The sequence below is a fragment of the Sprattus sprattus genome (assembly GCF_963457725.1).
Source record: "Sprattus sprattus genome assembly, chromosome: 5".
In the NCBI taxonomy this organism is placed as follows: Eukaryota; Metazoa; Chordata; class Actinopteri; order Clupeiformes; family Clupeidae; genus Sprattus; species Sprattus sprattus.
The window spans coordinates 42,355,386-42,382,882 of NC_137924.1; the positions used below are offsets into that span (position 1 = coordinate 42,355,386).

The following is a 27,497-nucleotide window of genomic DNA, read 5'->3' on the forward strand; positions in this document are numbered from 1 at the left end:
TATCACTGAAATATTTAACAAACAATCATGCTCAGTGAAAACAAGTGCCAATATCAATACAACGTTGTATGGCACTGCAACATAAGTTTACTTGGTCTTCCATCAGGCAAGTCACCCGAGTATTTGTACGTGTTCACCTCGGAAATGGCTGACCCTGGTGACTGCTGGGGAAGGAAAATGGTCACAAAATATAAAATCTGTGCCCTGTGTGTATACATAGTGCTGCATATATATGGGCCATTCTACCGAATTTGTGTAATATGCAGTCCCTCAACAATAAAAACTATTTACAAAACAATTAGGTATTTAGGCATAGATATTTACTAAGAAAATGTTATGGTCTATATAAACCCAATGCATTAAATGAGATAGTGATAAGCTAAATATATACAAAATCATCATTTATAGGGTACTTTCTATTGGGAAGTAGCTGTCCCCAAACCTGACATCTAAATTTCAATGCCTTTTAAATAATACTTTTCAATTTTTCTAGATTTTTTTCAATGATTTCATTTCACAGATCTTTATGATTGGGTTGAAACTTGGAATATTTAGATTTATTGTGGGTTTAATTTTTAAATCAATTAACTATACTCAAAAAATCATGTCCCTAGTTTTCATGTCACTACCGAAACACATGAGTTTTAGTCCATTGGCTGAGCCTGTGTTTTAGCCACGACTCTGCATTTTCATGGAAAATCTTATGTTTGTATGTGTGTACACCTCTTCAAAGATGTCTTTGCAAGCCGTGTGCTTGCTAGAATTCTTTATTTATGCTTAAAGTTAGCTAGAATTGTCACTACCGAAACAGTCACTACCGAAACATATGGTAGTGACCAGATGATTTCGGTAGTGACAAAATGAAATGGTAAGTAGTTCAATCCCATAACCTTTTGGAAGATTTTGGGAGAGAAATGAACATCCATCCAACAGTGCAGTCACTACCGAAACAGTGCAGTCACTACCGAAACAGATAAATTGAACTTGAAAATTTGGTAAAAATTTAATTTTTATGGATTTCATTGTGAAAACCTTCAAGAAATATTTGTAAAAATACTCTTCAGAGAAGGGAAGGAAACACAATCTGAACAGGTCAATAATAATACTTTTTTACCATGGTAAATGTGATGTTTCGGTAGTGACAATTTTTGGAAGAGGAAAAACATTCCAACACATTCTGAAAATACAATACAAAATTTGACTGTTCTTTTACTAGATATGTGTACTTTAGATATGGTACAATATACATACGGACAAAGTTTTGGGAATAAAGCATAAAAAAATTCAAAATATTTCCGACGTGACTTTGCACCAATTCGGTAGAATGGCCCATATATGTATCCACACACATACATATGCCATATCTCACCATATTATACCACACAAGCTAACATTCACCTCAACTATCAACATACCCCCCCTCACCATAGCCCCATCTACATATAAGACACTGTCTGCATACACACAACACATGCTCATGTCCATACTCACGAGCCACATTTGTATCCACACTCACTAATGTTATGTTATACGGTAGACAAGCACACACAGACTTTGTCTAAATATCCATTGTCCTCTCTCGCTCGCTCTCTCTCTGTCTCTGTCTCTCTGTCTTTGTCTTTCTCTCTCTCTCTCTCTCTCTCTCTCTCTCTCTCCCTCTCTTTCTCTCTCTCTCTCTCAGGGGCTTTGTGTATTGTCGTAATGAGGAGCTGGAGGCTGGCTGGGTGGTCTACAGCAGTGGCCGGCTGCTCCATCGCCCCGCCTCCTTTGATGCCAAAACACACCAACTCTGCCAAGTCATTGACCCCTACACACTACAGGTAACACACTCAAAACACACACACACACACAGAAAAAAAACCTGCCTAAACAGCACCCCCTTTACTCTTTACATACAGCCTTAACCATTTTGCTGTACAGACAGACACACTGTCTAGGAGGGGCTAGGTTACCAACCCCTACATCGTCCATGTGCCAAACACACTCCTATCCCGAGGCCCATAGTTCTCACACACACACACTAGTGCTGCTAAGTCTTTGACCCCTTCACCCTGCTAGTGTGAACATCAGCACTAGGTTTCACACACGGGTGCCTAACATGGCAGCTAGCCAACAGAGTCAGTGTGGAGGAGAGCATGGACAGGGTGTCAATCATTCCAGCCACATGGGAGCAGGGCAGTCTTCTGGTCTTCTCTTTTCTGTTTTAATGAGGTTGATTTGACTTTTTGAAAAACCATCCTTGAAAATCAATCTCTTTAGTTCAGTGGTTCAGGAATAAAACGAACTACTTTTTATTACTGTTTGTAACTTTTCATTGCTTTATCTGCTTGAGAATATTTAGTCAGGCTAAATGCCTTGTAGTATTTGTTATTGATTAAAGGTGCAGTCCGCGATTCTAAACATAGTGGCTCAGACCGAGCCATGAACAGTCCCAGTCACTCAACACAGTGCCTCAGAAGCACAGAAGAGAGGACTGTCATTTGATTGGCCGTTGAGCTCACATATTCAAGAACTTTTCACAAAACCAAAACGCGGACTTCATCTTTCATGGACTGTCAGACTTTTTTTTTCCTAGAGGAATGTGTGCTCTAACTTTTTTTTTTTTTTCTTTTATCTGGCAGTTCAATCACAGAGATCTTAAACGTCTATGTTTTGGCAGTGGAAGATACAAGTTGGGCTATAATTTGTTTATGTTTTAGATTTTTTTTTTTATACCTCAATGTGTCCCTGATGAGTTGAATTTTGGCAAGACCTTGTGTACATGCGTGTAGATGCAGGCTTTGTCACCACTGATGATCTATGGCGATCTTCTGTTGATGCCCTCTGCCCGCTCTCTCTATCTCTCTCCCCCAGGTGGTGCAGATGATGGCCATGCCAGCCCACCACTTCCCCGTGGGCAGCAGCCTGACCTCCTTGCACCTGTGCTCGGACGGCACCTACCTCTATTGGGTCTGGTCCCCTGTCAGCCTCAACGAGAAAACCCAGAAAGGCCACTCGGTCTTCATGGATGTCTTCCAGCTCTCAGTAAGACCGCCTACAGACTAACGACAAGCCTCGCTCATGTCTCAGAAGATAATGATGTACATTTCTGATATACTCACAGATTGGGTGTGTTTAGGATATTGCATTAGCGTGACATTGACGAAGACTGATCAAAACAATACAAAAAATGTCCATTTCAGTGCAACTCTCTTTCTATACGGCTCTGACATAGCTCCTTCCTGCGGGCATTCAAATGCAAAGGCAGATAATTATTATCTATGTAAACTATAGGTTGAGTTAATGGTGAACTTGCACCTTTGCTGAATGGAGGGTTACTGTGTGTCTTGTGACACAATTATAAACCCAAGGCTCATGCAAGCATTTTTACTACAAAGCCAACCTGTGGCTCTCTGCCCTGCACCTTGTCCAACTGGGCATTGGTGTCACACCATCCACAGGTGGAAGCATTCAGGTCCATGTAGCTTGCATAGAGTAAGAAGAATCACGGTCCATGGAAGCTGCGAAACAATCACACTTTGCAGTTTCTGGCCGAAAACTGGTTTTATCTGGTTTTAAAATGCATCCCACAGACACCTCTCTCATACGTGTTTCTTTATTTCTATCGACAATGACAGTTTTTACATACAGATGTACTTGAAGATTGTGTTAGGAAAGTGAAAATGGAGCCCTGAACTTTTTTAGCCTCCAAATAAGCGTGAGGTTTGCTCAAACAGTGTAACCGCGTTATTGAGTCTGATGTTGGATTTAAAACAAGCCTCTCGTGTCTTTGACCCCGTCTGTCTGTCTGTCCATCCCCTTCCTCCTCAGACGCAGTCGGGGCTGTGCGTGGCGGACGTCCTCCAGGAGCGAGTCATCCTGTCGCGGAAGGAGGGGGAGTCGTCCAAGTGTCTGAACGAGCTGCTGCTCAGCCGCATGTCCCGCTTCCGCGCCTCCCACTCGGCCACGCTCGCCGCCCTCACCGGCTCGGCCATCACGAACACCGTCAAGGAGGAGCAGTCAGGTGAGCAGCTGCAATCATACTGATGAGGGTGCTGCTGCTGATGTTGTGGGTTTAAGATAACTGTGGTAGTGATGATTATGGTTATGATGAGCAAGACTGCATTTGGGGATGGGGGTCTGTAACTCTTGAGAATAGAGGATAGTCAGTTTTTAGTGGTTGTGGCATTTATCTATGAGTGGCATCATTTGTACTTCTTAAAACTCATCTCTTTCTGTCTTTCTATTTCGTTTCTATGTCTAATCCCCCCACTATGTGCCTATCTCGTCCAGTGGTGAACACCAGCTGTGGACTCCCCTTGAAGACCCTGAGGAAGACACCCATGTATGTGTGCGGCACTTACCTGGTGATGGTGGCCCCGGCGCCGGGCGTAGCGGGCAGCTCAGCCACTCGCTCCCTGTTCGGAGGCACCAGCGGCCTTTCGTCCCTCAAGAGTAAGATGGCGACGCTGTGTCTTCATAAAGCTCTGTCATTGGCTCTTTGGGTGTATTGCGATTTTTTTTTTTTTTTCCTCATGGGTTGCTTTGTGTAATGTCAATCAAATTAAAGAAAAGGAAAGATGGAAACAAAATATTAAAAATGTACATTTTACAGATGTCACTGTATGTTTGGAACTTGGAACTTTGGTGAAATGAATTTACCTACATAAACTGCATATGTTGATCACTCTGTTCTCAACCAAAGAATATTCTCAGTTTTTCTATGCCCATTCATTATATTGACCAATGCTTTAACATCTCAGTTTCTCTCCAGCTCATTGTGCCTCTCTTTCACACTTGTTCGTATTTACCGTCATCTTTCTCCTCCTCCCTCTCTTCCTTTGTCCACCTCTCTGTCCAGTCTTGGCCTCCAGTTTGGTGTTTAATCTGGCAGATGGTCAGTTTCTCAGCCGCGTGGACCTCATCGACGCCCCAGGCAGCTCTCTAGGCCGAGGAGCCCAGGTTGGGGGACTAGGTAAGGGCACACCTTCACCCTGGTGGAAGTGTCTAGACCTAGCAGGAAAGACCTCTTATGTGTTGTGTGTAAAATGACTAAAGCATAATGTGCAGTTTCTATGTAATATGCTCCTGACCAGACCCATGTTGAATGGTAATTAGAAGTGTCTCTATTGTAATTAGTTCCACACCTCAGCTGTTATAAGTAATGAAAGCGTGCTTCATTAATTGCAAATGTGTTCCACTTCATCCCCTTTGACTGAGGGGGATTGCAAGCGCTTTGTTTCATAGAGCAGTAGGCAGCAGATGACAGGCTGTTGCTTCAGTGTTGCTCCTCCAATTGTGTTTCAGGGGCCTGCTACGACGCCCTAAACAACTTGATCTGGACCTGCTCAAGCGACTACATGGACCAGTGGTGTAACCCTGGCAACCAGGCCTTCCATCACGTGTGCCAACGTCTGGGTGTCAGCCACCTCATCAGAGAGCCCACAGGTTAGACAGAGGCAAATCCATGTCTCTTTCATTCTCTTTGTTTGTGCTTATTTCACCCTCTTTCTCTCTTCATCCATCGCCACACGTTATGGCTGTCCTCAGTTCTCATGCCCTTGTTAAGTGTCCTCTGTGTTTTAAGTTTTAATGTCCTCAAATGTGGAAAAAAACATCAGCATGTGTACACAGATTACAGTCCTTCAGTATCCAGTGTCCTAGAGGGTAGATCTATTTTCACAATGGCAAAACAAGTTCAAACATACCCGTTCCCCAGAGCAATTGTGTTGCTGGAAGCCCCATGGCCATCTTTTCTACATATGAGAAGCGCAGCTGTGCAGCGCATGCAGATAAAATTACAGGGCAAGACTACATCTGGCACTGATCATATAATGACTGTCTTCACTAGTAATGAACCAAAGTAATAACTGCTTTTGTTTGATTCGAGGGGCAGTCGTGTTGTTGTTGACTATTATTTGTTTGTCTTTTAAAGGCACAGTCCTCAATTCTAATCCAATATATTATTTGTGGGGGTCAAATGGTGCAAATTGCTCCTCACGTTCCTCTAGCTCTCCATTCTGTTTGCGGCTTGAAAAAGCGCTGCTGTTTGTACATGTGAGACACAGCTTGGGCCGAGCCATACACTATACTAGCCAATCAACACGTTGCCTCGGTGCACAGAACGGAGGGGTGTAATTTGATTGGCCTTTGAGCCCAAATATCAACAACCACTTGCCAGAATCAAAGACCCTACCTCTAACTGTTTCCTCCCCCTTCCATTTTGTCTGGGCGTAGACGAGATGGTGGACACGGGCGCTGTGATCAACCAGCTGCTGCACCACGTGGGCGCCATGTGCATCCACCAGCTCAACCTGCTGGCGGCCAGCAGCCAGTCGCTACCCCTGGGGTCCTTCCTGGGCAAGCAGCACCCCATGGAGGCGCGCCACTTCAGCAGCATCTGCGACATCATGGAGAAGGCCATGGTGAACGGGGACACCTGCATTATCCGCTGCATCCTGGTCGTCTTTCAGGTGAGCCAATGACTGCAGTGAAGCATAACCATTCTTCGAATGTTTGTATGTTTACATATTTTCAGTGCACTATGCTTCAGATAGGATCAGAAGCAGAATCACTAAAATGGTAACATTCTTGAGGTGCCATTGCCACTGGAGTGTAACCTCAAGAATGAGTTTGGTGATGACCTGTCTTAAACATACAGTGTGATATTAATGTGTTGTTCTGAGTTTAAGACTTGTATCCTACATAGTTCTCCACTGAAAGACAGATGCCCTATTTTAGTTGTATTATTGACTTTCCCCATGTTCCCCATGGGTTTTTTCCTCAGAGCATAACCTTTAACCCCCGTCTCCCTGCCCTGGTTCTAGGTGGTGTTCCGGTTCTTTAACCCACAGTCGGAGCAGAACCGGGAGAGTGTGCGCCGTGCCGGGCTGCTCCTGTGGCAGCTGCTCATGGCTCCGGTGGATCAGATCGGGGCAGAGATCCAGAGAGAAGTCTGCCTGGCCATCAGGTAAACTCACCCATCTTTCCAGAAACCTAAACGAGGAACTAGTCAAACCTCACTGGAGTACAAACTGCATGATGGACAAAGTGATCAGGCGGACCTGAGACCGACTAGTGATTCTTTAGTCATTTAATGCACTTAAAGTAAGAAAGACAAGGGAGTGAATGTGCCAATGCTGACGGCTTTAGCCTTGAAGGCAGTTTTTACCGAGTGGTCTCAGCCACATGTTCTCCGTTATCTTCAAGGTTTTCTCAGACAGAAAATGGCCTGTCGTTGTGGATACTGTATGTAGCAATCAGATCCCTGTCAGCTCCTTTCACCTCCTGCTGAGGACATATTGAACCGCTTTTGAGAGAAAAACTGCCGGCGGACTCCGTGAATGACCTACAGTTTCTCTGTTTGTGGTACAACACATACAGTAGGCCAGGCACGCAGGGTAAACAGTTCAATGAAGAAAAAGGGTTATCGAGTGTTGTAATGCATGTTATTACACGGCTCTTCTTAATGCTGTAGAATGCTCCATTCACTTGAATGGGGCTTCCCAACGTTCTGCGGTCAACTATTTTCCGATAACTGACCGTTGCTATGCAGTTAATGACCGCTGTCAAGGAAAGTGGCCTTTTTGCCTCTGATTCACATCTTTCGTAGCACTCCGCAAGTAGTACGGTAACTTATCAAGGGAGTTTCAGCGGACGGTTGAGCAGCTGTGTTCTAAAGAATGTTCAACTGTCTTTGAAGTTCAACGTCTTTGGCGAACTATTTCTCTGCTTTTTAACCTCACTACGTATAGTAACAAAAGCAAATACATTGTAAAAAGACACACTGTGTTAAGTAATTTTTTTAGTTTTAGCCGTATAATAAGCGGGATAATGTATAGAACGCCGGTCATTGTCGGGAAAATAAGCCCCTTCACAGTGAATCAACACCCCTTCGCTTCGCGTCGGGGTGCTGTTCGCCCTGTCGGGGCTTATTTTCCCGACAATGACCTGCGTTCTATACATTATCCCTTACTTATGCTGTGAGCTTTCTCAGTCTCTCGCCCTGGCTTTACTTCAGGGCTGAAAAGTATTGCTTGGTATAAGTCACCTGTGAACCGTGACTAAGTAGGAGACATTCTAAAGCCGTGTTGCTTATTAGTGGACAGTCAAAATTGAATTAAGGTGTTTGTGGCTTGTTGTAGCACTGTTGTCTAAACAGTAGCCTGTACTGTGACTACAAATGTGTGTGATTATGTAACGTTACGGTGTCGGTGGTGCCTACCTTTGTGTTTCTGTTGCCGTTTGGAAAGTTGTCTGCGTTAAAATGTTTACCCCTTGGTTGAGTTCATTATTGGGGCAACACTTTATTGAAAGAAAAACCTTTTATGGCAAAATAATTTTTGTAGTTTAAAATGTATTTCATTAGTCTTTATACAACGTGCATTCAGCAGCATCCAGGATTTAATTAAATTCAATTCGAACAAACAGAGCTGACTGTACCTCCGTATTTATAATTGCAAAGTTCAGTGAAAAGGGCAGGACCATTGTGCTATGGTGAAGAGGGTGGAAAGTGAGCTTGAGCCCAGTACTATGAATTTAATTCAGTTTAATAGCATTTAATAGGTTGGAAATTGTATAGAAATGATTTCGAATTTTTAATCATTTTGAATTTGTATGATTAGGTTTGTAAATGTTTGGGTATATTTGTTTTACTAACTGATTTACTTTGGAAGCAATGTGTTTCTCTGTGGTTCTGTGAAATCGGCATTTATTAGTTTTTACTATGGGTTATTTCTTGAGTAACCTGTTGTTTCTGCACTGTATACGTATTTTGCAGCATTCACAAAAATGAAAGGAGATAAAAAGAACCCATAAGCTTTTCTAAGACCATAAGGTTCATCTAGTACAAAGAATTGTGCTAAACGCTCTGAAACACTCAACTTCGAGAGGTCTTAAAGGTCACAGTCACTGTGAAGTGTGTTTTTAGAATAAGGTTCAATTTGCTTGTTACATAGCCAGAATGACATTGAAGTGAATCGTCTGTCGTCTTCTTTCTTTAGTTCTGGTCTGCACATCTTGTATCCGGGGGAGACGGACTTGAACAACTTGTTGAAGCTGGTTCTGACCGAAGGTAAAATAAGTTCCAGACATGTTGGCATAGAGACCTGGGGCTGTTTCAATGACCGTGTGTGTGTATCACTGTGACGGTGTGCCGTGTAACTGTTTGCAGGCGAGAGGAACAGTGGCCTGTCCCAGCTGCGGGATGTGATCCTTACCAACCTGGCCGACCAGCTGCAGAAGAACCGCTTCGGCAGCGAGGATGACGACCACTACAGGTGAGAGGAACCCATCTGACCTAAAACACAAGTCCTTCTGGTCCCAAGGCCTTTGTATTGGAGATCTCTGTAATGTCTTTGCGTATATTTTTTATCTTAAAGGAATAATTTAGATGTTCATAAAGTTCATTTTGAAAGTTGTCTGGGAATTGTCGTACCTAAACCACAATGACCATTGAAAGCGCCTCTGTGAGAAAAATCCATGACCTTTCAATCTGTTAAGATCAGCACATTCTGTGCTGTTAAAAGCACATACTACCTAAGTCGTCAGTGTTCTCAGAGCAAATAAATGTGACAATCCGAATCATGCAAATGTACTTATTAAGAGATGGTCTGGACGTTGGTGTGGATTTTTGGCATTTTGTTAATGCAGCTTCAGTTATGTCTCACATCACAAAAGAGCACATTTAATGTGTTATTGACAACACTGCTACAGAGATAAAAGTCTTAGCCAATGCTGTTTGGCACACTACCAGAGCAATTTGTACCATAGTGGGTCCAGGCTGATTTTGAATGCTCTGTATCAACAATCAGCCTCTCTCGCTCTCTCTCACACACTTGCTTGTGCTGGTTCCCCCTGCAGGCTGAGTGACGAACTGCTGCACTACATCCTGAAGACAGTGGTGCGAGAGTCCTGCCTCCTCATCACCAAATGCCAAACTGTGGCCCGGGACGACTTCCAAAAGCTTCTGTCCACAGTGCCAGTACGTCGCTGCTGTTCTTTCATCTGTTAATGGGTCACTCGGTCCCCGTTGGTTTAGGACCATTTGCTCTCTGTGGTGCAGACCACCCGAGCAGTGCCAAGCTCTGTGAAGCCATCTGTTCTGATCTGTTGTTATCGCAGACAGATTAATTACACCACGTTTTGTTGGCCTTGTAGTGTACTGTGCTGTATTTTTGAAGTTAACGTCTGAGCGAATGAAATATGTAGAAAACGTTCTTCTATAAATCATGTTCAGAATTCTGTGTGACGGTGCAGCTTCCTGTGCAAATGAAGTGATGAGTTATGGGTAGATAATAGATAATCAATACGCTCACATCAAACACAGAACCAAGTCAGCAGGGCATCCGCTAAATCACTCCCTCCCTCATTGATCTGCAGGTGGCTTCTCCAAGCTTACGCTACCTCATGGCCGTCCAGAACCACTTACTCAGCAACACCATCCTCATCCGGCCCGACGACGCTGACGACAGCGACAGCTCCCTCCAAGGGGAAACAATGAAGGTACAGGTAAACATCCCCTTTAAAATCCCCCTACTGTCTGTCTGTTTCCGTCTGTGTGTCTGTGGACGTGTGCTTGCGTGCCCGCTTCACAGCCGCTCGCGTGACATACAGAGAGCCTGGGCCAAGATGGATTCTGTTGTCAGTGGCGTGCTCTGGCGCACAGTTTTTACTAAGTAGTTCAGAGTAGCTTTTACCTCAGGTCTGACCCCTTTGTTCCTTATCATAAAAATACTAATAATGATAATAATAATGATAATAATAATAGTGCTTCAACTTTGGCCATTTACTGTGTGTAGGTTCTCAATATTGCACATTTCCCTATACAGATCTAGAATAACAGACTGCCTGAATGCTGTTATGTTAGCATTAAATAAACTGATCATTGTGTAAGAAGACGGTACACTGAAGTATCCGTAGACAAGACAATGCCTTAGAAACATCACAGTGGTGAGCAATAAGAGCTGAAAAGCATTCGTGGCACTATTCAGAAATAGCTCACATCAACCCACATCAGCCTGATAATAACTGCAACTCAGTTTGTTCATCATCAAGTGAAGGACTGACTGACCATGAAAAAGAAATTATGTTCTTGTGGTTTGATTGTAAACGTTTACCCTCTAGTGACAAAAAGCATCTTTTCGAGTTAACATGTTTGGATGGATTTGACCTTTTCTGTATACGAGTACTTTGGAAAATGAAAAGGATTTGAACTTGCTTGATGGCAGTAGCAAAAAAACTCTGCACAAGAACTAGCTTTTAAAGCTCCATTACACCGCCATTGAATCGCCATGTTATACAACAGCTTCATGGCATTGAACCGGTGACTGCTGGAAGTTCTTGAGTGCTTTTGCCACTTTTGTTCTGGCAACGTGCTCTCCAAGCTTCTGATCCATCACTACTCAGCTTGGGCCACGCACGCGTCCTGGTCCTTGACGGAAAAGGTGTCCTTGCTACCTCTGTTCTCTCTTGTCCGCCTCAGGAGCTGCAGACCAGCATCCTGTCCCTGGCCACCAAGATCCTGGTGGGCTGCGACGAGGTCCTGGAGACCCTCCAGCAGGTCACCACGGCCCTCATCAACAGCGACATCAGCGACCGAGAGAGCAGGTAAGCACATGCGGGTCCCTAGAGGTTTCACAAGCCCACTGTGTGTGACTGTCTATGCTCTATTAAATTATCAGACTCGTATCAGACATCTTTTTAATGAGCTGTCCCCCTCTTGATCTATTGTAATCTATCTAGGCGTAATCTATGTTATGATTTATATATATATATATATATTTTTTACATGTTTAATTTAATTCAATTATGATCTATCATATTATCAAACTTTATCTTGGTGTACTTCCTGATCTAGGCTAGATAGTTTATGATCTCAACAATATAGTTCAAACGTTTTATGTATATGATTTATAGGGTATTTAATGTCTATAAGATCCTATGATATAATCTTAAATAATTCAAATCTAAAATATAATTTGTGTTGGTAATTTGCTTTAATGGTTCTGTTAAATCCCCCCCTCCCTCCCTCCCTCTCTCCGTCCGGGTCTACCCAGGCTGAAGGGCCTGGAGCAGGTGACCAAGGCCACCATGCTGGGCCACCTGCTGCCGGTGCTGCTCACCTCTCTCATGCACCCCAACCTGCAGACGCTCATGCTAGCTGACGCTCTCATGCCTCAGCTGGTGCAGCTGGTCCTCTACACTAGCCAGGTGAGCCTGTGGTCCTGCTTCAGTGTGGCATGGGTCTGTGTGTATACACTAGCCAGGTGAGCCTGTGGTCCTGCTTCAGTGTGGCATGGGTCTGTGTGCATACACTAGCCAGGTGAGCATCCTGTGGTCCTGCTTCAGTGTGGCATGGGTCTGTGTGTATACACTAGCCAGGTGAGCATCCTGTGGTCCTGCTTCAGTGTGGCATGGGTCTGTGTGTATACACTAGCCAGGTGAGCATCCTGTGGTCCTGCTTCAGTGTGGCATGGGTCTGTGTGTATACACTAGCCAGGTGAGCCTGTGGTCCTGCTTCAGTGTGGCATGGGTCTGTGTGTATACACTAGCCAGGTGAGCCTGTGGTCCTGCTTCAGTGTGGCATGGTTCTGCTTGTTTAAACTTAACCTTCACAAAGTCACCAGTTTGTGTTACGTGGGCTAAACCCGGATCCTGTGCCATGTGGAGAGCGTTCTGTCCTTTAAGTAACCGAAGCGCAGCTCTGCTGCAGCGTCGCTGAAGTGCTCCAATGAAAGTTCTGCCCAAGCTACTTATGTTTTTGTAATTGTATAGTTTTCTGTAATTGATGTCTGTGTGTGTGTGGGGGTGTTTTGTGGAGCAACGGACTCAAGTAGTGCTCTGCTTGTAATGATGGAAATCCCAGCGTAGCCTACGAAATTGCTTTGGTCCCTCTGAGATTCTGTTTCGATGTTCTTTTTTTTTGGCTGAAAGCACTTGCGTGTTTTCCATTTGAAGAGAGTAAGATAAAAGAAGTTAAACCGAAGGAACATTTAAGTTGAGAACATTGAGACCATGTTGGTCAACCAGAGTTGGAAGACGCCCAAGAAGTGCTCAAGAATAATTTTTGTAATCGGACAGAAAGGGCTTGTTTTGTTAACGTATTTACTTTAAATTCATTTGTATATATTTATTTTCTCCACAGACTGCTTTGCTGCTAAAGACCCAGTCACCTCTCTTCATTGAAGGAAGTCCTTTGGAAAGTGGCTCGCTCCGCCAAGGGGCCAAGATGCCCCCTACTGATGACAAGTAGGAATGCGCTTATTAAGTCTCAGACCACACCTTTTTGCAACGGTTTTTACTTACAAAAAATAATATATAGCATACCGCTCACAGACAGAAATAAACTACACTGTGTGACTTCATTTGTTGCCATCAGAAACATGTCCAGACATTTAGATGCTTTGTTTCGGTTATGCCTAGTGATATTCTTTCCCCAGTCACTTTTAGATTTTTACCTCCAGCAAGGAGGTTATGCGATCGGGTCCGTTAATTTATTTTTCCGTCTGTTTGTCTGTCTGTCTGTGGACAAGATTTCTCAGAAACTACTGGGCAGATCTTTCTGATCTTGGTCCTGGGACATCCCCATTAAAATTTCAGGATGATCCGGATCCGGATCTTTGTTTTCACACCTAAAGTGACATTTCTCGAAAACCAATGACCGGATTTTAATGAAATTTACAATGAATGTAGACTTTGGGCTATTGTTCAGATGAACGTTTTAGATCTTGCTTTACTATCAACGTCAACCCTAGCTGGAGGTCAGAAATTTCGGGTTGCTCTTGTTTTGTTTTGTTTTATCATCCCTTCCTGGCCAATTTGATTTAACAGCTGGTTATGGAGACGTACTGTGTCAGTGTTTGTTTCATCCATAAGTCCGTAAGGAGTACATTTACTGCATTCACTGGGATAATCCTTTTACCCCTGAGTTGGTAATTGCATTATCATCTTGTTGCCTTTTAATTTACCACTGACAATTACTTATGTATGTCTCAGCCTTCCTTTTAACCTCATTCCCATGTCTCTCTCTGCTGAAACAGTATCTGCAAATGCTACGTTATTATTGATAATATGTACAGTATGTTGTCCACATGTAGTACAGAGGAATCAGTCTCAAGCACAGACAGACAGACAGACAGACAGACAGACAGACAGACAGACAGACAGACAGACAGACAGACAGACAGACAGACAGACAGACAGACAGACAGACAGACAGACAGACAGACAGACAGACAGACAGACAGACAGACAGACAGACAGAGATTACCTCTGTCTGGTCTGTAGTCAGTACACATCTGCAAGCGGCTGGCCTCATTTGGCCCTATTGAATGAGGGAACGGTAGTGTGTGGAATGTCAGCAGTATTTGCTTGTGTTCAGCAGCTCAACTAAACAACTAAAAGATGTGTCACTTAAGGATTTGGTGGATTGGGAATGAGGATAAGAATAATCAGTATATTTACTAAATGAATACTGTGCTACTGGCTGTAACAGCATCCTGAGATAGAGGTATGTGCATGAAGTTCCCCCATGTGGTGATTTAGAGACAAAATATTGGCATTGGTTAAGACTCGAGGAGAAGTTGCTAGTCAAAAGATGGCCTCCCTTCATGTTTTCGTACGTGGGTTCACTGGGATGCTCGTCCTCTCCTCCTCCCCACAGCCTGCGTATCCTGGAGGAGCGCGAGGAGCCAGGCTTCCTGACGGGGCTGAAGATCCCCGCCCCGTGGGCTGCTGGGAAGACGGTGGAGACGGTGCACCCGGTGCGAGACAACTACAAGTTCAAAGAGACGGTGCACATCCCGGGAGCGCGCTGCCTCTACCTGCGCTTCGACCCGCGCTGCTCTTCGCAGTACGACTACGACAAGGTGCGTTGCCCAGTCAGGCTTTTCGATGCATTTCTGTACAGGTGACATGCAGGGCAAGTGTAAACATTTGAAGGCTACGCCCACACCTTTATTCTGGTGTTATAATGTATATTATTAACAGGAAAGGCATATATTGTAACAGTAAAATATTAGTTGTGCAGTGCAGTGAATACTGTTTGAGTGCAGGAGTAATCTAATCTAATAGCGAGTCCTCAATAAAACAAGACATAGATCGCACATCACACCACTATTAAAATCACTGCACTGGTTACCTTTTACTTTCAGAATAGCTTTTCAAGATTCTCTTATACTCCATAATCATGCACCTGAATATATAACAGACAAGTTCTCAAGGTACACACCCAGTAGATCCCTGAGGTCCTCTGGCACTGAACTCCTAACAGTTCCAAAAGCCAATACAAAGAGACATGGGAAAGCAGCTTTTAGTTTTTTATGCCCCCAGCCTTTGGGACACTCGGCCAGAATACCTACGAATGGCTGAAACCGTTGAAACCTTTAGACATGCACTTAAAAATACCTCTTTGATCTCGCTTATCACTCACTGTAACATTTATCTATAGCTGTGTGTTTTTACAAGTGTTTGTAACACCCCCTCTTTTTTCTTTCCTACTGTGAGGTGCATTGTGTAACCTCTGTGTATGAAATGCGCTGTACAAATAAAGTTTGATTTTGATTTGATTTGATTTAATTTAATGACCTCTGGTGTTTTCTGGTTTCAGTTGGTCATCTACGCTGGACCCAACACTAACAGCCGCAAGGTGACTGAGTATGGGGGAAACACTCTGGGCTACGGCAGCCGCAGCGTACTGGGCACAGGATGGCCCAAAGACCTGGTCAAGGTGAGAGGAACACACACACACACACACACACACACACACACACACACACACACACACACACCCCGCACACACACACCCCACACACACACACACACACACACACACACACACACACACACACACACACACACACACACCCCACACACACACACACAGACACACACCCCACACCCCACACCCCCCACACACACACACACCCCACACACACACACACCCCACACACACACACCCCCCCCCCCCACACACACACACACACACATATACACACACATAAATAGGTCCATTTACATCTTTCTACCCACAAAAACACTAAATCATACTGGCACTATTCAGCACAAATGCGTTATCCATGTGACACAGATGCCACAGCTCTGTTTGTCCCTTCTCTCACCCCTGCTCTCACGTTTGTCTCGTCTGTTCTCCAGGTGGAGGGGGACACAGTGACGTTCTCCTTTGAGATGCGGAGCGGCCGTGAGCACAACACGCCCGATAAAGCCATGTGGGGCTTCTCATCCACCGTCCGAGCTCAGGTGCACATACATGCAGCACACAATATGGAAGTCATGCATTCATTCTGTACAGTAATATTATCATATTTACTTGTTCTTAGGGTTTTCATGTCTTTATACCTGGGTATTTGTACCATCCATTTTAACAGACAGAACTGAAGTTTTCTGACTAATGCTCCATTAATCTACCCGTCCACTCTCTCTCCTCCCCCCACCAACCCACCCTGCGTCAGGAGTCCTCTGAGGATGTGTCTGGAGGCCTCCCGTTCTTGGCAGACCTGGCACTGGGCCTGTCTGTGCTGGCCTGCTCCATGCTCAGGATCCTCTACAACGGCCCCGAGGTCACCCCCGAGGAGGAGGCCTGCCACGACCTGCTCTGCTCCAAGCTGCTGCAGCGGTGAGCTGAGAACACACACACACACACACACACACACACACACACCAAGAGCACACACACACTCTAGGGAACAGGATCACTACTACTAACTATTCACCAGAAAGAGAATCATAGTGTGATGTCAAAATGGTAAAGTCTTAAAGCCTTGTTGGTGCCAGAACTGGTCTATAAAATGAACAGCTTGTATGTTAGTCTGATAAAAGAAAGTCTCATTCTGCAAAGAAATTATAGATAGATGGTTCATCTTGAAAGAGAAGATTCCACAGTCAGGTTTTAGTAATGAATCATTTTGGTCCTCCCCCTGTCGTCTCTCTTCCTCTCATTCCTATTCCCTCCTATTTCCTCTTCTCCAACCACCCAACCCCTTCTGTCTCACACACCATCCTCTCTCTTCTTCTTTTACACTTCTACATATGTCTACCTCCTTCCCTTCCCCTCTCTCTCTCTCTCTCCCTCCCTCTGTTCATCTCTCTTTCCATCTCTCAGCTGTCAGTGGCAGGTGGAGTCCAACGGCGCCATCTCCCCTGCGCTGACCCCCAGCCCCTCCCCGCTGCCCCTCACCATAGACGAGGACCGGGAGTTCACCTACCCCTCAGACGCGCTGGTGCCCCCGCCCGGCCTGGTGCCCGCCGCCTACTGCGACCTGCCCCGCATCCGCCTCCCGCCGGGCATCATGGGCCGCCTGCGAGAGCTCTCGGGACGCGCCAGGCCGCAGTTCCGACCAAGCATCAAGTAAGATGGGAATAGTCCGAGAAAAGGAGGAAAAAAGAAAGGAATTAGAAAGGAGAGAGAGAAAAGGGAGATGAGGGAAAGCGATGAGAGCAGCTAGACAGAGCTGAGAACAGATGACGGAGCCGAGGTGGATTATTCTTATCACTGCTGTTCATGCGATTAGTGTTAGGAAGAGCAGAATCTGAGTCCTATTCAGCTCTCACATGGATATCCTCTCCATGAGCTCAGATGAGTTTTAGGCTTCGACGTGATTTCTGTTTTTTATGTATAATATATAACTTCCCAGATTAAGATCAGTGCCTTCTGAAGTAGCCTTTCCTTCAGCTTACCTGCCTTTTCTCACTTTGCTTGTTGGACAAAACACTTTCCCTCTTTATCTGGCCCCTATGTCCCAAGTAGGGGTGTAATGATAAGTGTATTCGTACCAAACCGTTTGGTTCAGTATGCGACCCCAAAATCGAGGTACATTCTAAAGCGTGAATTTTGTGTACCGTTACACCTCTAGTCCTGAGAAAGTGATGCTTTCACTTTCTTCTTCTTGATTTAGCCATTTGCAATGCGTCGCCCCTCACTTACACAGCGCTTTTGGATAGAAGCATTTGCCGAACGACTGAATGTAAACAGAAATGTAAACAGAAATGGTCTTCAGTTGTCACAGTATGACGTTGTTCCGTGTTTGGCCTGTGTGTCCTCTTCTCCGTCACCCATCTTGTCCCCCCGTGTGTTCCTTAGGGAGGTGATCCGACCGGACGTGATGGAGGAGGTGATCGTCTCGTGCGTCATCAAGCACCTGATGCTGCTGGACGCGCTGCAGTCGCTGGTCAACTTCCAGTACCGCGAGGAGCACCCAGAGGAGCACGACCTGCTCTGCAAGATCATGGCCGAGACCTTCAAGAAGATCAACGCCATGGAGCGCCAGCTTCAGGTGTGTGTGTGTGTGTGTGTCTGTGTCTGTGTGTGTGTGTGTGTGTGTGTGTCTGTGTCTGTGTCTGTGTCTGTGTCTGTGTCTGTGTCTGTGTCTGTGTCTGTGTCTGTGTCTGTCTGTCTGTCTGTCTGTCTGTCATGTACATGTTTCTATGTATGTGAGTGACTCTTTGGGTGTCTGTGTGTGTATCTTAGTCAGTGTGTATATATCTCTATGGGTGTGTGTGTGTGTGTCTTTCTACATCTGCGCTGGAGAATGTCTTATGTGATTTTGAGATGAAGATGAAGGTGTTTGTGTGTCCTTGACTTTGTGCTGATGTCATGAAATAAGGTGAAGTCCTCTGGTTGCCTGTGTACATGCCTTCATATGTGTGTGTGGCGGTCCTCCAGAGTGTGGCTGAGCTGGAGCAGAAGTGGCAGAACGAGGTGGAGGAGGCGCAGCAAGGCAAGCTGGAGAACAACACTCCCTTCTTCCACGACTACCACTTCTTCGAGGTAAACCCCATTCATCCCTCCATCCATCCTCTCTCTCTCTCTCACTCCCTCTCTCTCTCTCTCTCTCTCTTTCTGTCACTCTCTAATTCCTCATCCATCATGCGCGAGATGCCACATGTGCTCCCACATATGCCGTGGCCTGTCATCATCTGCCGTATTTCACAGTAGAGTGAGCCGCAGTCCCTCCAGTGAGCTCAGGGCCTGTCAGTCCTCAGACACTCAGACACTCATCTGCACACAGGCAGTGATTCATCAGTGTCATTACACAGGGCTGGAAGAGATGCACTGTGGGAAATGAGATGCTACTAGACATACAGAGCATGACCCTTCCTTGCCTAACATGGTGTGTGTGTGATTGTGTGTGTGTGTGTGATTGTGTGTGTGTGTGTGTGTTTGTGTGTGTGTGTGTCTCTCTGTGTTTGTGTGTGTGTGTGTGTCTCTCTGTGTTTGTGTGTGTGTGTGTCTCTGTGTTTGTGTGTGTGTGTGTGTCTCTCTGTGTTTGTGTGTGTGTGTGTGTCTCTCTGTGTTTGTGTGTGTGTGTGTCTCTATTTGTGTGTGTGTGTGTGTATGTCTGTTTCTGTGTGTGTGGTGTGTGTGTGGTGTGTGTGTGTGTGTGTGTGTGTGTGTGTGTGTGTGTGTGTGTGTGTTTGTTCCAACAGAACAAGATGAAGGAGCTGGAGCTGCTTTGTTCACTGAAGGAGGTTCCTCTGGACTGGAGTGACCTGGAGAATGTAGTCATGGCCCTCAGGTGAGCTACTTGCGGTCCTTGTCAGGCCTGCTGGTAAAGAACCGAAACAAGCCTTATCTGACAGTGGGGATCTTAGAAAGTGTAAAATAATCTGCAAACTGTTATATGTATATTTGTTAGTATTAAATATAGGTTGTTATATGTTTAGCATACTGTATTGTATATTTATCTTGTATATTTAGTAAGGTTATTTAGGTTATTATATGTTTATTACGTGTAAATTATGTTCAGAGTACTTCTACAGAGTGTACGTCATACTTTGTTTTGTTATACTATGGTTTTGTTTAAGTTATTGTAGGTTTTTGGGCAGTGCCTTGTCTTAAGAATTTCAGTGTCCAGTCTGACCCGGTGTCATTTTGTAACTTGTAACTTGTATATAAACATATACTCGTATACTTGGCTCTTCATATACTAATTGGTGTGTGTCTGTGTCTGTGTCTGTGTCTGTGTCTGTGTCTGTGTCTGTGTCTGTGTCTGTGTCTGTGTCTGTGTGTGTGGTGTGTGTGTGCTCCACAGAGAGAAGTTTTTCCAGGATGTGAATGGCCTACAGCAGGGCAGGGGCTCTGTGTGTCTGGTAAAAACCAAAGCTCTGGTAAAGAGCCTGATGAACCGAACCGAGCTCCTGCTGCACGTCACCATAGCCCCACACTGCAGGAGTCTGACCACTACACCCACAGGAACAGCAGGTAACACACACACACACACATGCACGCGCACACGCACACGCACACGCACACGCACACAGTGCTCTGAATCCCTGTGGCATCACACTGCACTGTAGGAGTCCGACCACTACACTTCTTGCCACACCAGATAAAACACACACACACACACACACACACACAGTGCTCTGAATTTCTGTGGCATCACACTGCACCAGAGGAGTCTGACCACTACACTTCTTGCCACACCAGATAAAACGCACACGCACACACAGACACACACTGAACTCTGAAGCATCATAGAGACATTGATATTTCTCAGTGCGATTAATGAGCTCAGCGTGTGTTCCTCTACCCAGCATGTAAATCAGTGTCTGACACGAAGACCATGATCCCCATGGTGAAGCAGCCGGTCTTCCTGCGGAGCATGTCTGCCCCCTCTGACCTGGAAATGATTGCCAACCAGGACTTGGAGTTCACACACAGCACACAGAGGTGGGCCGCTGGGAATGAGTGCTACTCTGGCGGAACTGCAAACCAAACACACACACACACACACACACACACACACACACACACACACACACACATACACACACACACACACACACAGAGCCGGTTCAGACCTCCATGGGGCCCTAGGCAAAATTCTGCCAAGGGGCCCTCCTAACTGAACCCCCAAAATGTTCAACCGTCGCACCTGACACCCAGTGCTTCCACTCATCCCCCCTTTAAATATATTGCACTTGTGTTAAAACCATTTTATTTAGCAGATCCATATTGTTTTCTGTTGAAGTGGTTACTAGGCAAACAAATTGAGTCGTGAGAAGACTTGAGCTTAACAAAACGACACGTTTTCGATTTACAATGACCGTGTCTTTAAAATGAAAGGAGAGTAAAATGCCATAATAAACAACGTACTAACCTCGAAACATCAAACCAATACTTCAAGCAACAGTTTGATATTTCTCGGTATGATCTCACTCTATTAATAAGTGTTTATTATTTAGCACCATTGTCATAATATTTCACGAGTTTTATTTATTCACCAAGAATAAATCGTATCTGCGTCTATATTTGCCTGTGGGCTATCCAAGCAAACAAACTTCAATCTTAGTCAATATGTATCCATTACTTTCCATTTTGTTAAGTGCAGTTGTAACTATACAAGGCTACAACTAAAATTATAGAAGCTAGCAAGACGCACACAGAGACCGGGGATCCCCAAGGGCTCACTGCCCTGTTGATGTAGGTCTAACACGGACTGTCCCTCCCTCTCTCCCACCAGGAGAGGAGAGTTAAAGGCTTTACCTGACTGCTGCTCCCGCAGTTCATTTTCAAGTTCCTTCCTCTTCCTTTTTTCATTCCCCGAGGGATAGCTCCGCTTCATCTTTCTACACTGATGATGCAATGATGCGCATGGGTAGCTATCGGACGTCAGCGACAGACAGTTACGTTGTCACGTTTTTTTTTTTTTATAAATAATAAATTTGCGGGGTCCTACGCAACGTGCGTAGTGTGCGTATTGAAAGAACCGGTACTGCACACACACACACACACACACACACACACCTACACACACACACACACACACACACACACACAAACACACCTACACACACACACACATACACATACACACACACACACACACACACACACACCTACACCTACACCTACACACATACACACATACACACACACACACACACTCACATACACACACACACACTCACACACACACACACACACACACTCACATACACACACACACACTCACACACACACACACACACACTCACACACAAACATACACACACACACACACACCTACACACACACACCTACACACACACACACACACACACACACACACACACACACACTCACACACAAACATACACACACCTACACTGGGCGAATTAGAGTTTAATTCAGTGATTTAAATCTAATACTAATTTCTTGGTTCTATTTACTCACAGCTACAGTTGTCACAACACACAGTGATACGGCAGCATGGGTGGGATTTGAATTTGAAAAGTCCAAGGTGTATGTTTGAATCCAGACAGCAATAAGTGGAACAAGAAGAAATGTTAAATGTAACCGTCTGGTGCCTGTTGTCCAGCAGGAGGCGCCACCACCCCACCAGCCACCGCAGCAGCTCCTTCACCCTACTGCAGTCCCTGGCCATCGAGGACAGCCGCGACAAGCCCACCTACAGCGTGCTGCTGGGCCAGCTCTTTGCCTTTATAGGGACCACGCCAGACCAGGCCGTAAGCACCACCTCACCTCACCGTCACTTGCCACTCACTCACACGCACAGCATGGTCTCTTTACAGCACACACACACACACACACACACACAGAGTCTCTACAGTCTCACACAGGTTAGGTTGCTTCCACACACTGAGGCCCTTTTACTGACCACTGCCACATTTTGGCACACTGTGATTTTTTTTTCTTAATATTTTCCTGGGCAGTATCTAAAAGAAGTGTAAGTGTAAATTAGAACATCATGGTTCAGAAACATGAATTCTACTAATTATGGTGACACGACCTGAAGGCTTGTTATATTGAGTGTTTTGAAAGTGCGGAGCTTGATAACTGTGTGTGTGTGTGTTTGTGTTTGTCTCTCTGGCGTGTCAGGTGTCGAGCAGCAGCTTCCTGTCGGCAGCTCAGACGCGGTGGAGGCGTGGCAGCACGCGGCGGCAGGCGCTGGTGCACATGAGGGAGCTGCTCACCGCGGCCGTCAGAGTGGGCGGCGTCACACACCTGGTGGGCCCCGTCACCATGGTGCTGCAGGGCGGGCCCAGGTAAGACACACCCCTGGGATGAATGGGTGGATTTGTAGGACTCACAATTGGATTTATGATGTCGCCTTCTTTGAAGCGCTATATTCTTAAGAGGAGCCCTATCCTTAAGAGTTAGGTTTTGTCGGAGTCATGTTTTGATTTGAATATATACAGTATATAGACATATATATACGACATATAGGTGTATACAGTATGACATTTGTGCCCCCTTCTGAGGGGTCATTAGCCTCACTGTTTTTTAACCGCTACCTGCTCTGCAGTTCAGGTGCAGTGCTGATGTATCACACCTGATCCCACTCTCTCTAGCCCTTCATGGTCATCTGAGCAAGTTGATGTGGAAATGAACCGTGTGTGTGTGTGTGTGTGTGTGTGTGTGGTGTGTGTGTGTTTGTGTGTGTGTGTGTGTCTGTGCAGGATCGAGGAGCTGACCTGTGGCGGCATGGTGGAGCAGGTCCAGGAGGCCTTTGGGGAGACCATGACCTCAGTGGTGTCCCTGTGTGCCCGTTACCCCATCGCCTGTGCCAACAGCATCGGCATGCTCTGCACCATCCCCTACACCAGGTGAGGGAGCCTGCACGTGTGTGTCTATGATTCTGTTTCCTGATGGCGTTCTTTGGTCTGTCAATTTACAGAAAAGTATATACAGGGTACTATACTTAGTATACAGTATACATACTAAATCTACCTCATTTCATCCTGTTTCCCCTACACCCACCATAACCCCGGATTTCCTGTCTTTCCTGCATCATACCTCATCCTCCTTCTGTTTCTCTCCATCACTCCTTCTGTCCCCCCTTTCGTATCTCTCTCTCTCTCTCTCTCGCACTCTCTTACTTTCTTTCTTTCTCTCTCTCTCTCTCTCTCTCTCTCTCTCTCTCCCCGTCCCCCTGAGCAGGAGTGAGGAGCAGTGTCTGGTGCGCAGTGGCCTGGTGCAGCTGATGGACCGCCTGTGTAGCCTGAGCAGCCAGCGGGAGTGCAGCTCCAACGACAAGCAGACCAAGAAGCAGAAGGTGGCCGCCATGGCCTGGGCCGCCTTCCAGGTGCTGGCCAACCGCTGCATCGAGTGGGAGAAGGTGGAAAGTGAGTGAGCGCGCCCAAACACACGACTGACAAGCACTTCTCCACACAAACACATGCTCTTACCTGTAGACACGTCAGAGAAAAGGACAGGACGGGTCTTGGTAAGACAGACGAGATTCTTGGTCAGCCTGTGGACTGGGCTCTGAGTTCTGTGAGACAAAGACTTCACACATTGCACTTGGAGTTTACCTCCACACTGAAGTTTATTTTGCCGTAAAGAGAACTTTCTCATTGTATCACACCGTATCGTCCAACAGGTGGTGAGGATAGACAAAAAATGTATGAATTCAGTGGAGGGATTATTAAGCTCTGAACTAAATAATACAATGTATGAAGATCATCCACTTGAAGACATATTAAAGGTTGCTATTAGCGATGATCCCCTGCAGGCAAGCTAGTTCCTCTCTAATCTCATGTCCGCCTGTAATGCATGTCTTAATACCTCAATACCTCTACAATACTAATCCTGTCGTTCTGACCCATGGCCAGTCACGCGTGCCGTAATGTGCTACAAAGCCATGTAATATTAATGTAATACTGTGGGACGCCTGGGTGCCCCTGCAGTGCTTCTGCATAAATGAACCCTTTTTAGAGGCAGAGCCACTGGAGCTTTGGCAGTCTGCTCACACGGCCGTGTCTTTGGTCTTTGCGTTGTAGGTGCAGCCAGAGGCAAGGGTAGGAAAAGGAGAAAGGCAGCAGGTAAATAGGAGGACCCAGAGACAGCAGGTGCTTCAGAACTTTGCCTGAGTAAAAGGGAGTAGTTTGTAAACAGGGACAGGTGAACATGTAGACTAAAGGGAAGGCTGTGTGTTTGTGTGCTTGTATGTGTGTATATATATATATATATATATATATATATATAATATATATGTTTCACATTACTGCATATACAGTATATTGTTTGTGTGATTGATTTTGCATTGTGTATTGTGCATCTGTTGCCTCCCTTGCTTTAACCGTGTCCGTATTTCCTGCCATGCTCTCCCGCTCCTTCCTCCCGTCTCTGAAACCCATTCCAGGCGGCGCAGCAGACACCGTGCACTCTGGGCTGGCCAGGCAAGTGTCGACCCTGCTGACCAATCACCTGGCCCGGGCCACGGAAAGCTGCGGTAACCAGGCAGCGGGGAACGACGCCCTGCAAGACGTCCTCAGTCTGCTTAACGACCTGTCCAGGTGTGTGTGTGTGTGTGTGTGTGCCTGATATCTCTTTTTAATCCAGGGGCAGCTATGCACTACCTGGATCCTTTACCCCTGTTCCACCTTGTAGTTGCACACCAGCTAACATAGTTAATAAGCAGTTTATGAATATTTGTATAAATGAATGCAATTCCACAGCACACCTCTGATAATATAACCTTGAGCACACATGTGCATTAGTGTCTATGAGTGACACACTAACGTCCCCTGCGTCTGCCCCCTCTCTCCCCAGGAGCCACATCGGCAAGGCCATCCTGAGCCAGCCGGCGTGCGTCTCCAAGCTGCTCTCGCTGCTGCTGGACCAGCGGCCGTCGCCCAAGCTGGTGCTGATCATCCTGCAGCTGTGCCGCGCTGCGCTGCCCCTCATGAGCGTGGAGGACTGCGGCAAGGTGGCGCTGCCCTCCTGGAGCTACTCCATCCACACGCTGGAGGCCGAGCAGCAGGACGCCAGCGACCCGGCCTCGCGCATCGCCGCGCTGCTGCTGGCCAAGCTGGCCGACTACGTGGTGCCCGGTGAGTATGCGCCGGAAGGCACACACATTTGTCAGCCATGTTTCAGATACGGAGAGGGAGCTGATCAAGCAGATATATTTCATGCTGGAAATCTGATGCGTTATTGATGCTGCTGCTTTGCTGCAGAAACCTTGATGTGTCACAAGCAGTCATAAGTTTGAAAAATGGTTAAAAAAGCGTAAACACTCTTGGAAAGTAGAAATACTAACTACTTACTGGCCGAGAGTGAGGTCATGCAGGTAAATATCAGACAGAGGCCGTAAGGTATCGACCGAGCGATAGCGAGGTTGATGCTGCGGGGCCGAAGTCTGATATACCTGCATGATCGAACGGTCGAGGTTAGTAAGTTGTTTATTATATGGCATTTAAGCTCTTTTCATTTTGAAAATAAATGGTAATTGTAAATAGAAAACATGTCGTTTTGTTCAGCTCTCAAGTCTTCTCACGACACAGTGTTTCAGGTGTTGCCTAGCAAACAATGACTTGCTAACTTCAAGTTACACAATGATCAATAGAAAACGGACAACAGGGCTCAGCTTAAATGGCTTTAATTTACAGTTAAACGCAAGGTTTTCAAACTATAGTAGTCAAGTCTTCATCATCACTTTCAATAACACATTTTCGCTGCTTCTGAAGTCCTATAAAGTATTACCCGATATCAAAATGTTCGCAAATTCTGTCAACTGTCATGTTACCACGACATTCAACTGTTCCTGTTCTCAGAAAATTTCATAATAGGAGTCCTGATTCTATCAATACATGCTCAGGGCTGTTGATATATCGCTAATTTTTAAGGATGTAATGTTTAGTACTTGGTACATGGTATCACTCATTTTTAAGATTGATGGGGTGTGCAATAAGAATACTTATCAGACTGCAGACCGGCTAGAACGTCAATGCGCGGCTGGCATGACTACCCATTAGCCAATCAGAATGCTCGTACTGTCGTTGCCATATAATAATACTTTTTAATGTTCTATTTAATGCCTAGAATTATTAATTCATTGAATGCCTTTATCTGTAATTGATCTTAGAGAAAAACTAAGCAGAGACATGGACACAGCAAGCGGTCATACCTTTGAATACTTTTCAAAGGGTCGAAACTCAAAAAAATAAATAATAATATTTGTGGTTCACACACAGTATTTATCAGCTTATCAGCCTTGTAATCCTGGTATGTGTGTGAAACCTCTTCTAAGCCTACCCCTTCTGCGATGCTTTCTCCCAGGCTGCCAGACCCTGCTCTCTCCAAGCTCGTCTGAGACGGAAACCAGCCTGACGCGCGCCAGTCCCAAGGGTTCCCTCAAGTCCGACAAGGACGCCAGCGAGGAGGGTGAGGCGGTGGACGGCAAGCTGTCCATTTTCATCCACAAGCGTGAGGACCAGTCCTCCCACGAGGTTCTGCAGCCATTGCTCAGGTAATAGAGCCGAGGGCATGGCGGCGGCCATATTGTGTCTGTTGATTTCCTCCATTGTGTGTAAAAGTATGACAGTTTCAGTCGCATTCATTTGTCACTTGTTTTTCGCCTTGCAGTAGCTCAGAGGGTCGGCCATTCCGTCTAGGCACTGGGGCCAACATGGAGAAGGTGGTGAAGATGGACCGGGACATGACCAAGGTGAGCATCCTTCAGCCTCTTATAAACAACTTTGTGAATTAGCCTCAACATTCCTGTGAGACCATGCAAGGCTCCTGAACCCTTAAGCAGTTACATGCTTGGGAC

General features: G+C 45.7%; 1 protein-coding gene across 1 annotated transcript in view; it reads left to right on the top strand.

Annotated features, from left to right (window-relative positions):
- The window catches only part of hectd4 (HECT domain E3 ubiquitin protein ligase 4), a gene marked incomplete at its 5' end in the record, with an annotated part of 72,567 nt that overhangs the window by 13,093 nt on the left and 31,977 nt on the right, over window positions 1–27,497 (top strand). The window contains 33 exons of the mRNA XM_080839312.1: window positions 1,682–1,820; window positions 2,854–3,024; window positions 3,811–4,003; window positions 4,273–4,434; window positions 4,841–4,954; window positions 5,287–5,427; window positions 6,217–6,452; window positions 6,807–6,949; window positions 8,982–9,052; window positions 9,152–9,257; window positions 9,841–9,961; window positions 10,360–10,488; window positions 11,462–11,586; window positions 12,036–12,189; window positions 13,124–13,227; window positions 14,642–14,846; window positions 15,587–15,706; window positions 16,132–16,236; window positions 16,449–16,612; window positions 17,099–17,344; window positions 18,077–18,269; window positions 18,659–18,763; window positions 19,423–19,511; window positions 20,028–20,197; window positions 20,533–20,668; window positions 22,302–22,446; window positions 22,820–22,986; window positions 23,401–23,547; window positions 23,882–24,066; window positions 25,086–25,239; window positions 25,496–25,776; window positions 27,005–27,194; window positions 27,311–27,392. Of these exons, the coding sequence (XP_080695438.1) occupies window positions 1,682–1,820; window positions 2,854–3,024; window positions 3,811–4,003; window positions 4,273–4,434; window positions 4,841–4,954; window positions 5,287–5,427; window positions 6,217–6,452; window positions 6,807–6,949; window positions 8,982–9,052; window positions 9,152–9,257; window positions 9,841–9,961; window positions 10,360–10,488; window positions 11,462–11,586; window positions 12,036–12,189; window positions 13,124–13,227; window positions 14,642–14,846; window positions 15,587–15,706; window positions 16,132–16,236; window positions 16,449–16,612; window positions 17,099–17,344; window positions 18,077–18,269; window positions 18,659–18,763; window positions 19,423–19,511; window positions 20,028–20,197; window positions 20,533–20,668; window positions 22,302–22,446; window positions 22,820–22,986; window positions 23,401–23,547; window positions 23,882–24,066; window positions 25,086–25,239; window positions 25,496–25,776; window positions 27,005–27,194; window positions 27,311–27,392 (4,993 nt within the window). The remainder of the gene's footprint in view (window positions 1–1,681; window positions 1,821–2,853; window positions 3,025–3,810; window positions 4,004–4,272; window positions 4,435–4,840; window positions 4,955–5,286; window positions 5,428–6,216; window positions 6,453–6,806; window positions 6,950–8,981; window positions 9,053–9,151; window positions 9,258–9,840; window positions 9,962–10,359; window positions 10,489–11,461; window positions 11,587–12,035; window positions 12,190–13,123; window positions 13,228–14,641; window positions 14,847–15,586; window positions 15,707–16,131; window positions 16,237–16,448; window positions 16,613–17,098; window positions 17,345–18,076; window positions 18,270–18,658; window positions 18,764–19,422; window positions 19,512–20,027; window positions 20,198–20,532; window positions 20,669–22,301; window positions 22,447–22,819; window positions 22,987–23,400; window positions 23,548–23,881; window positions 24,067–25,085; window positions 25,240–25,495; window positions 25,777–27,004; window positions 27,195–27,310; window positions 27,393–27,497) is intronic.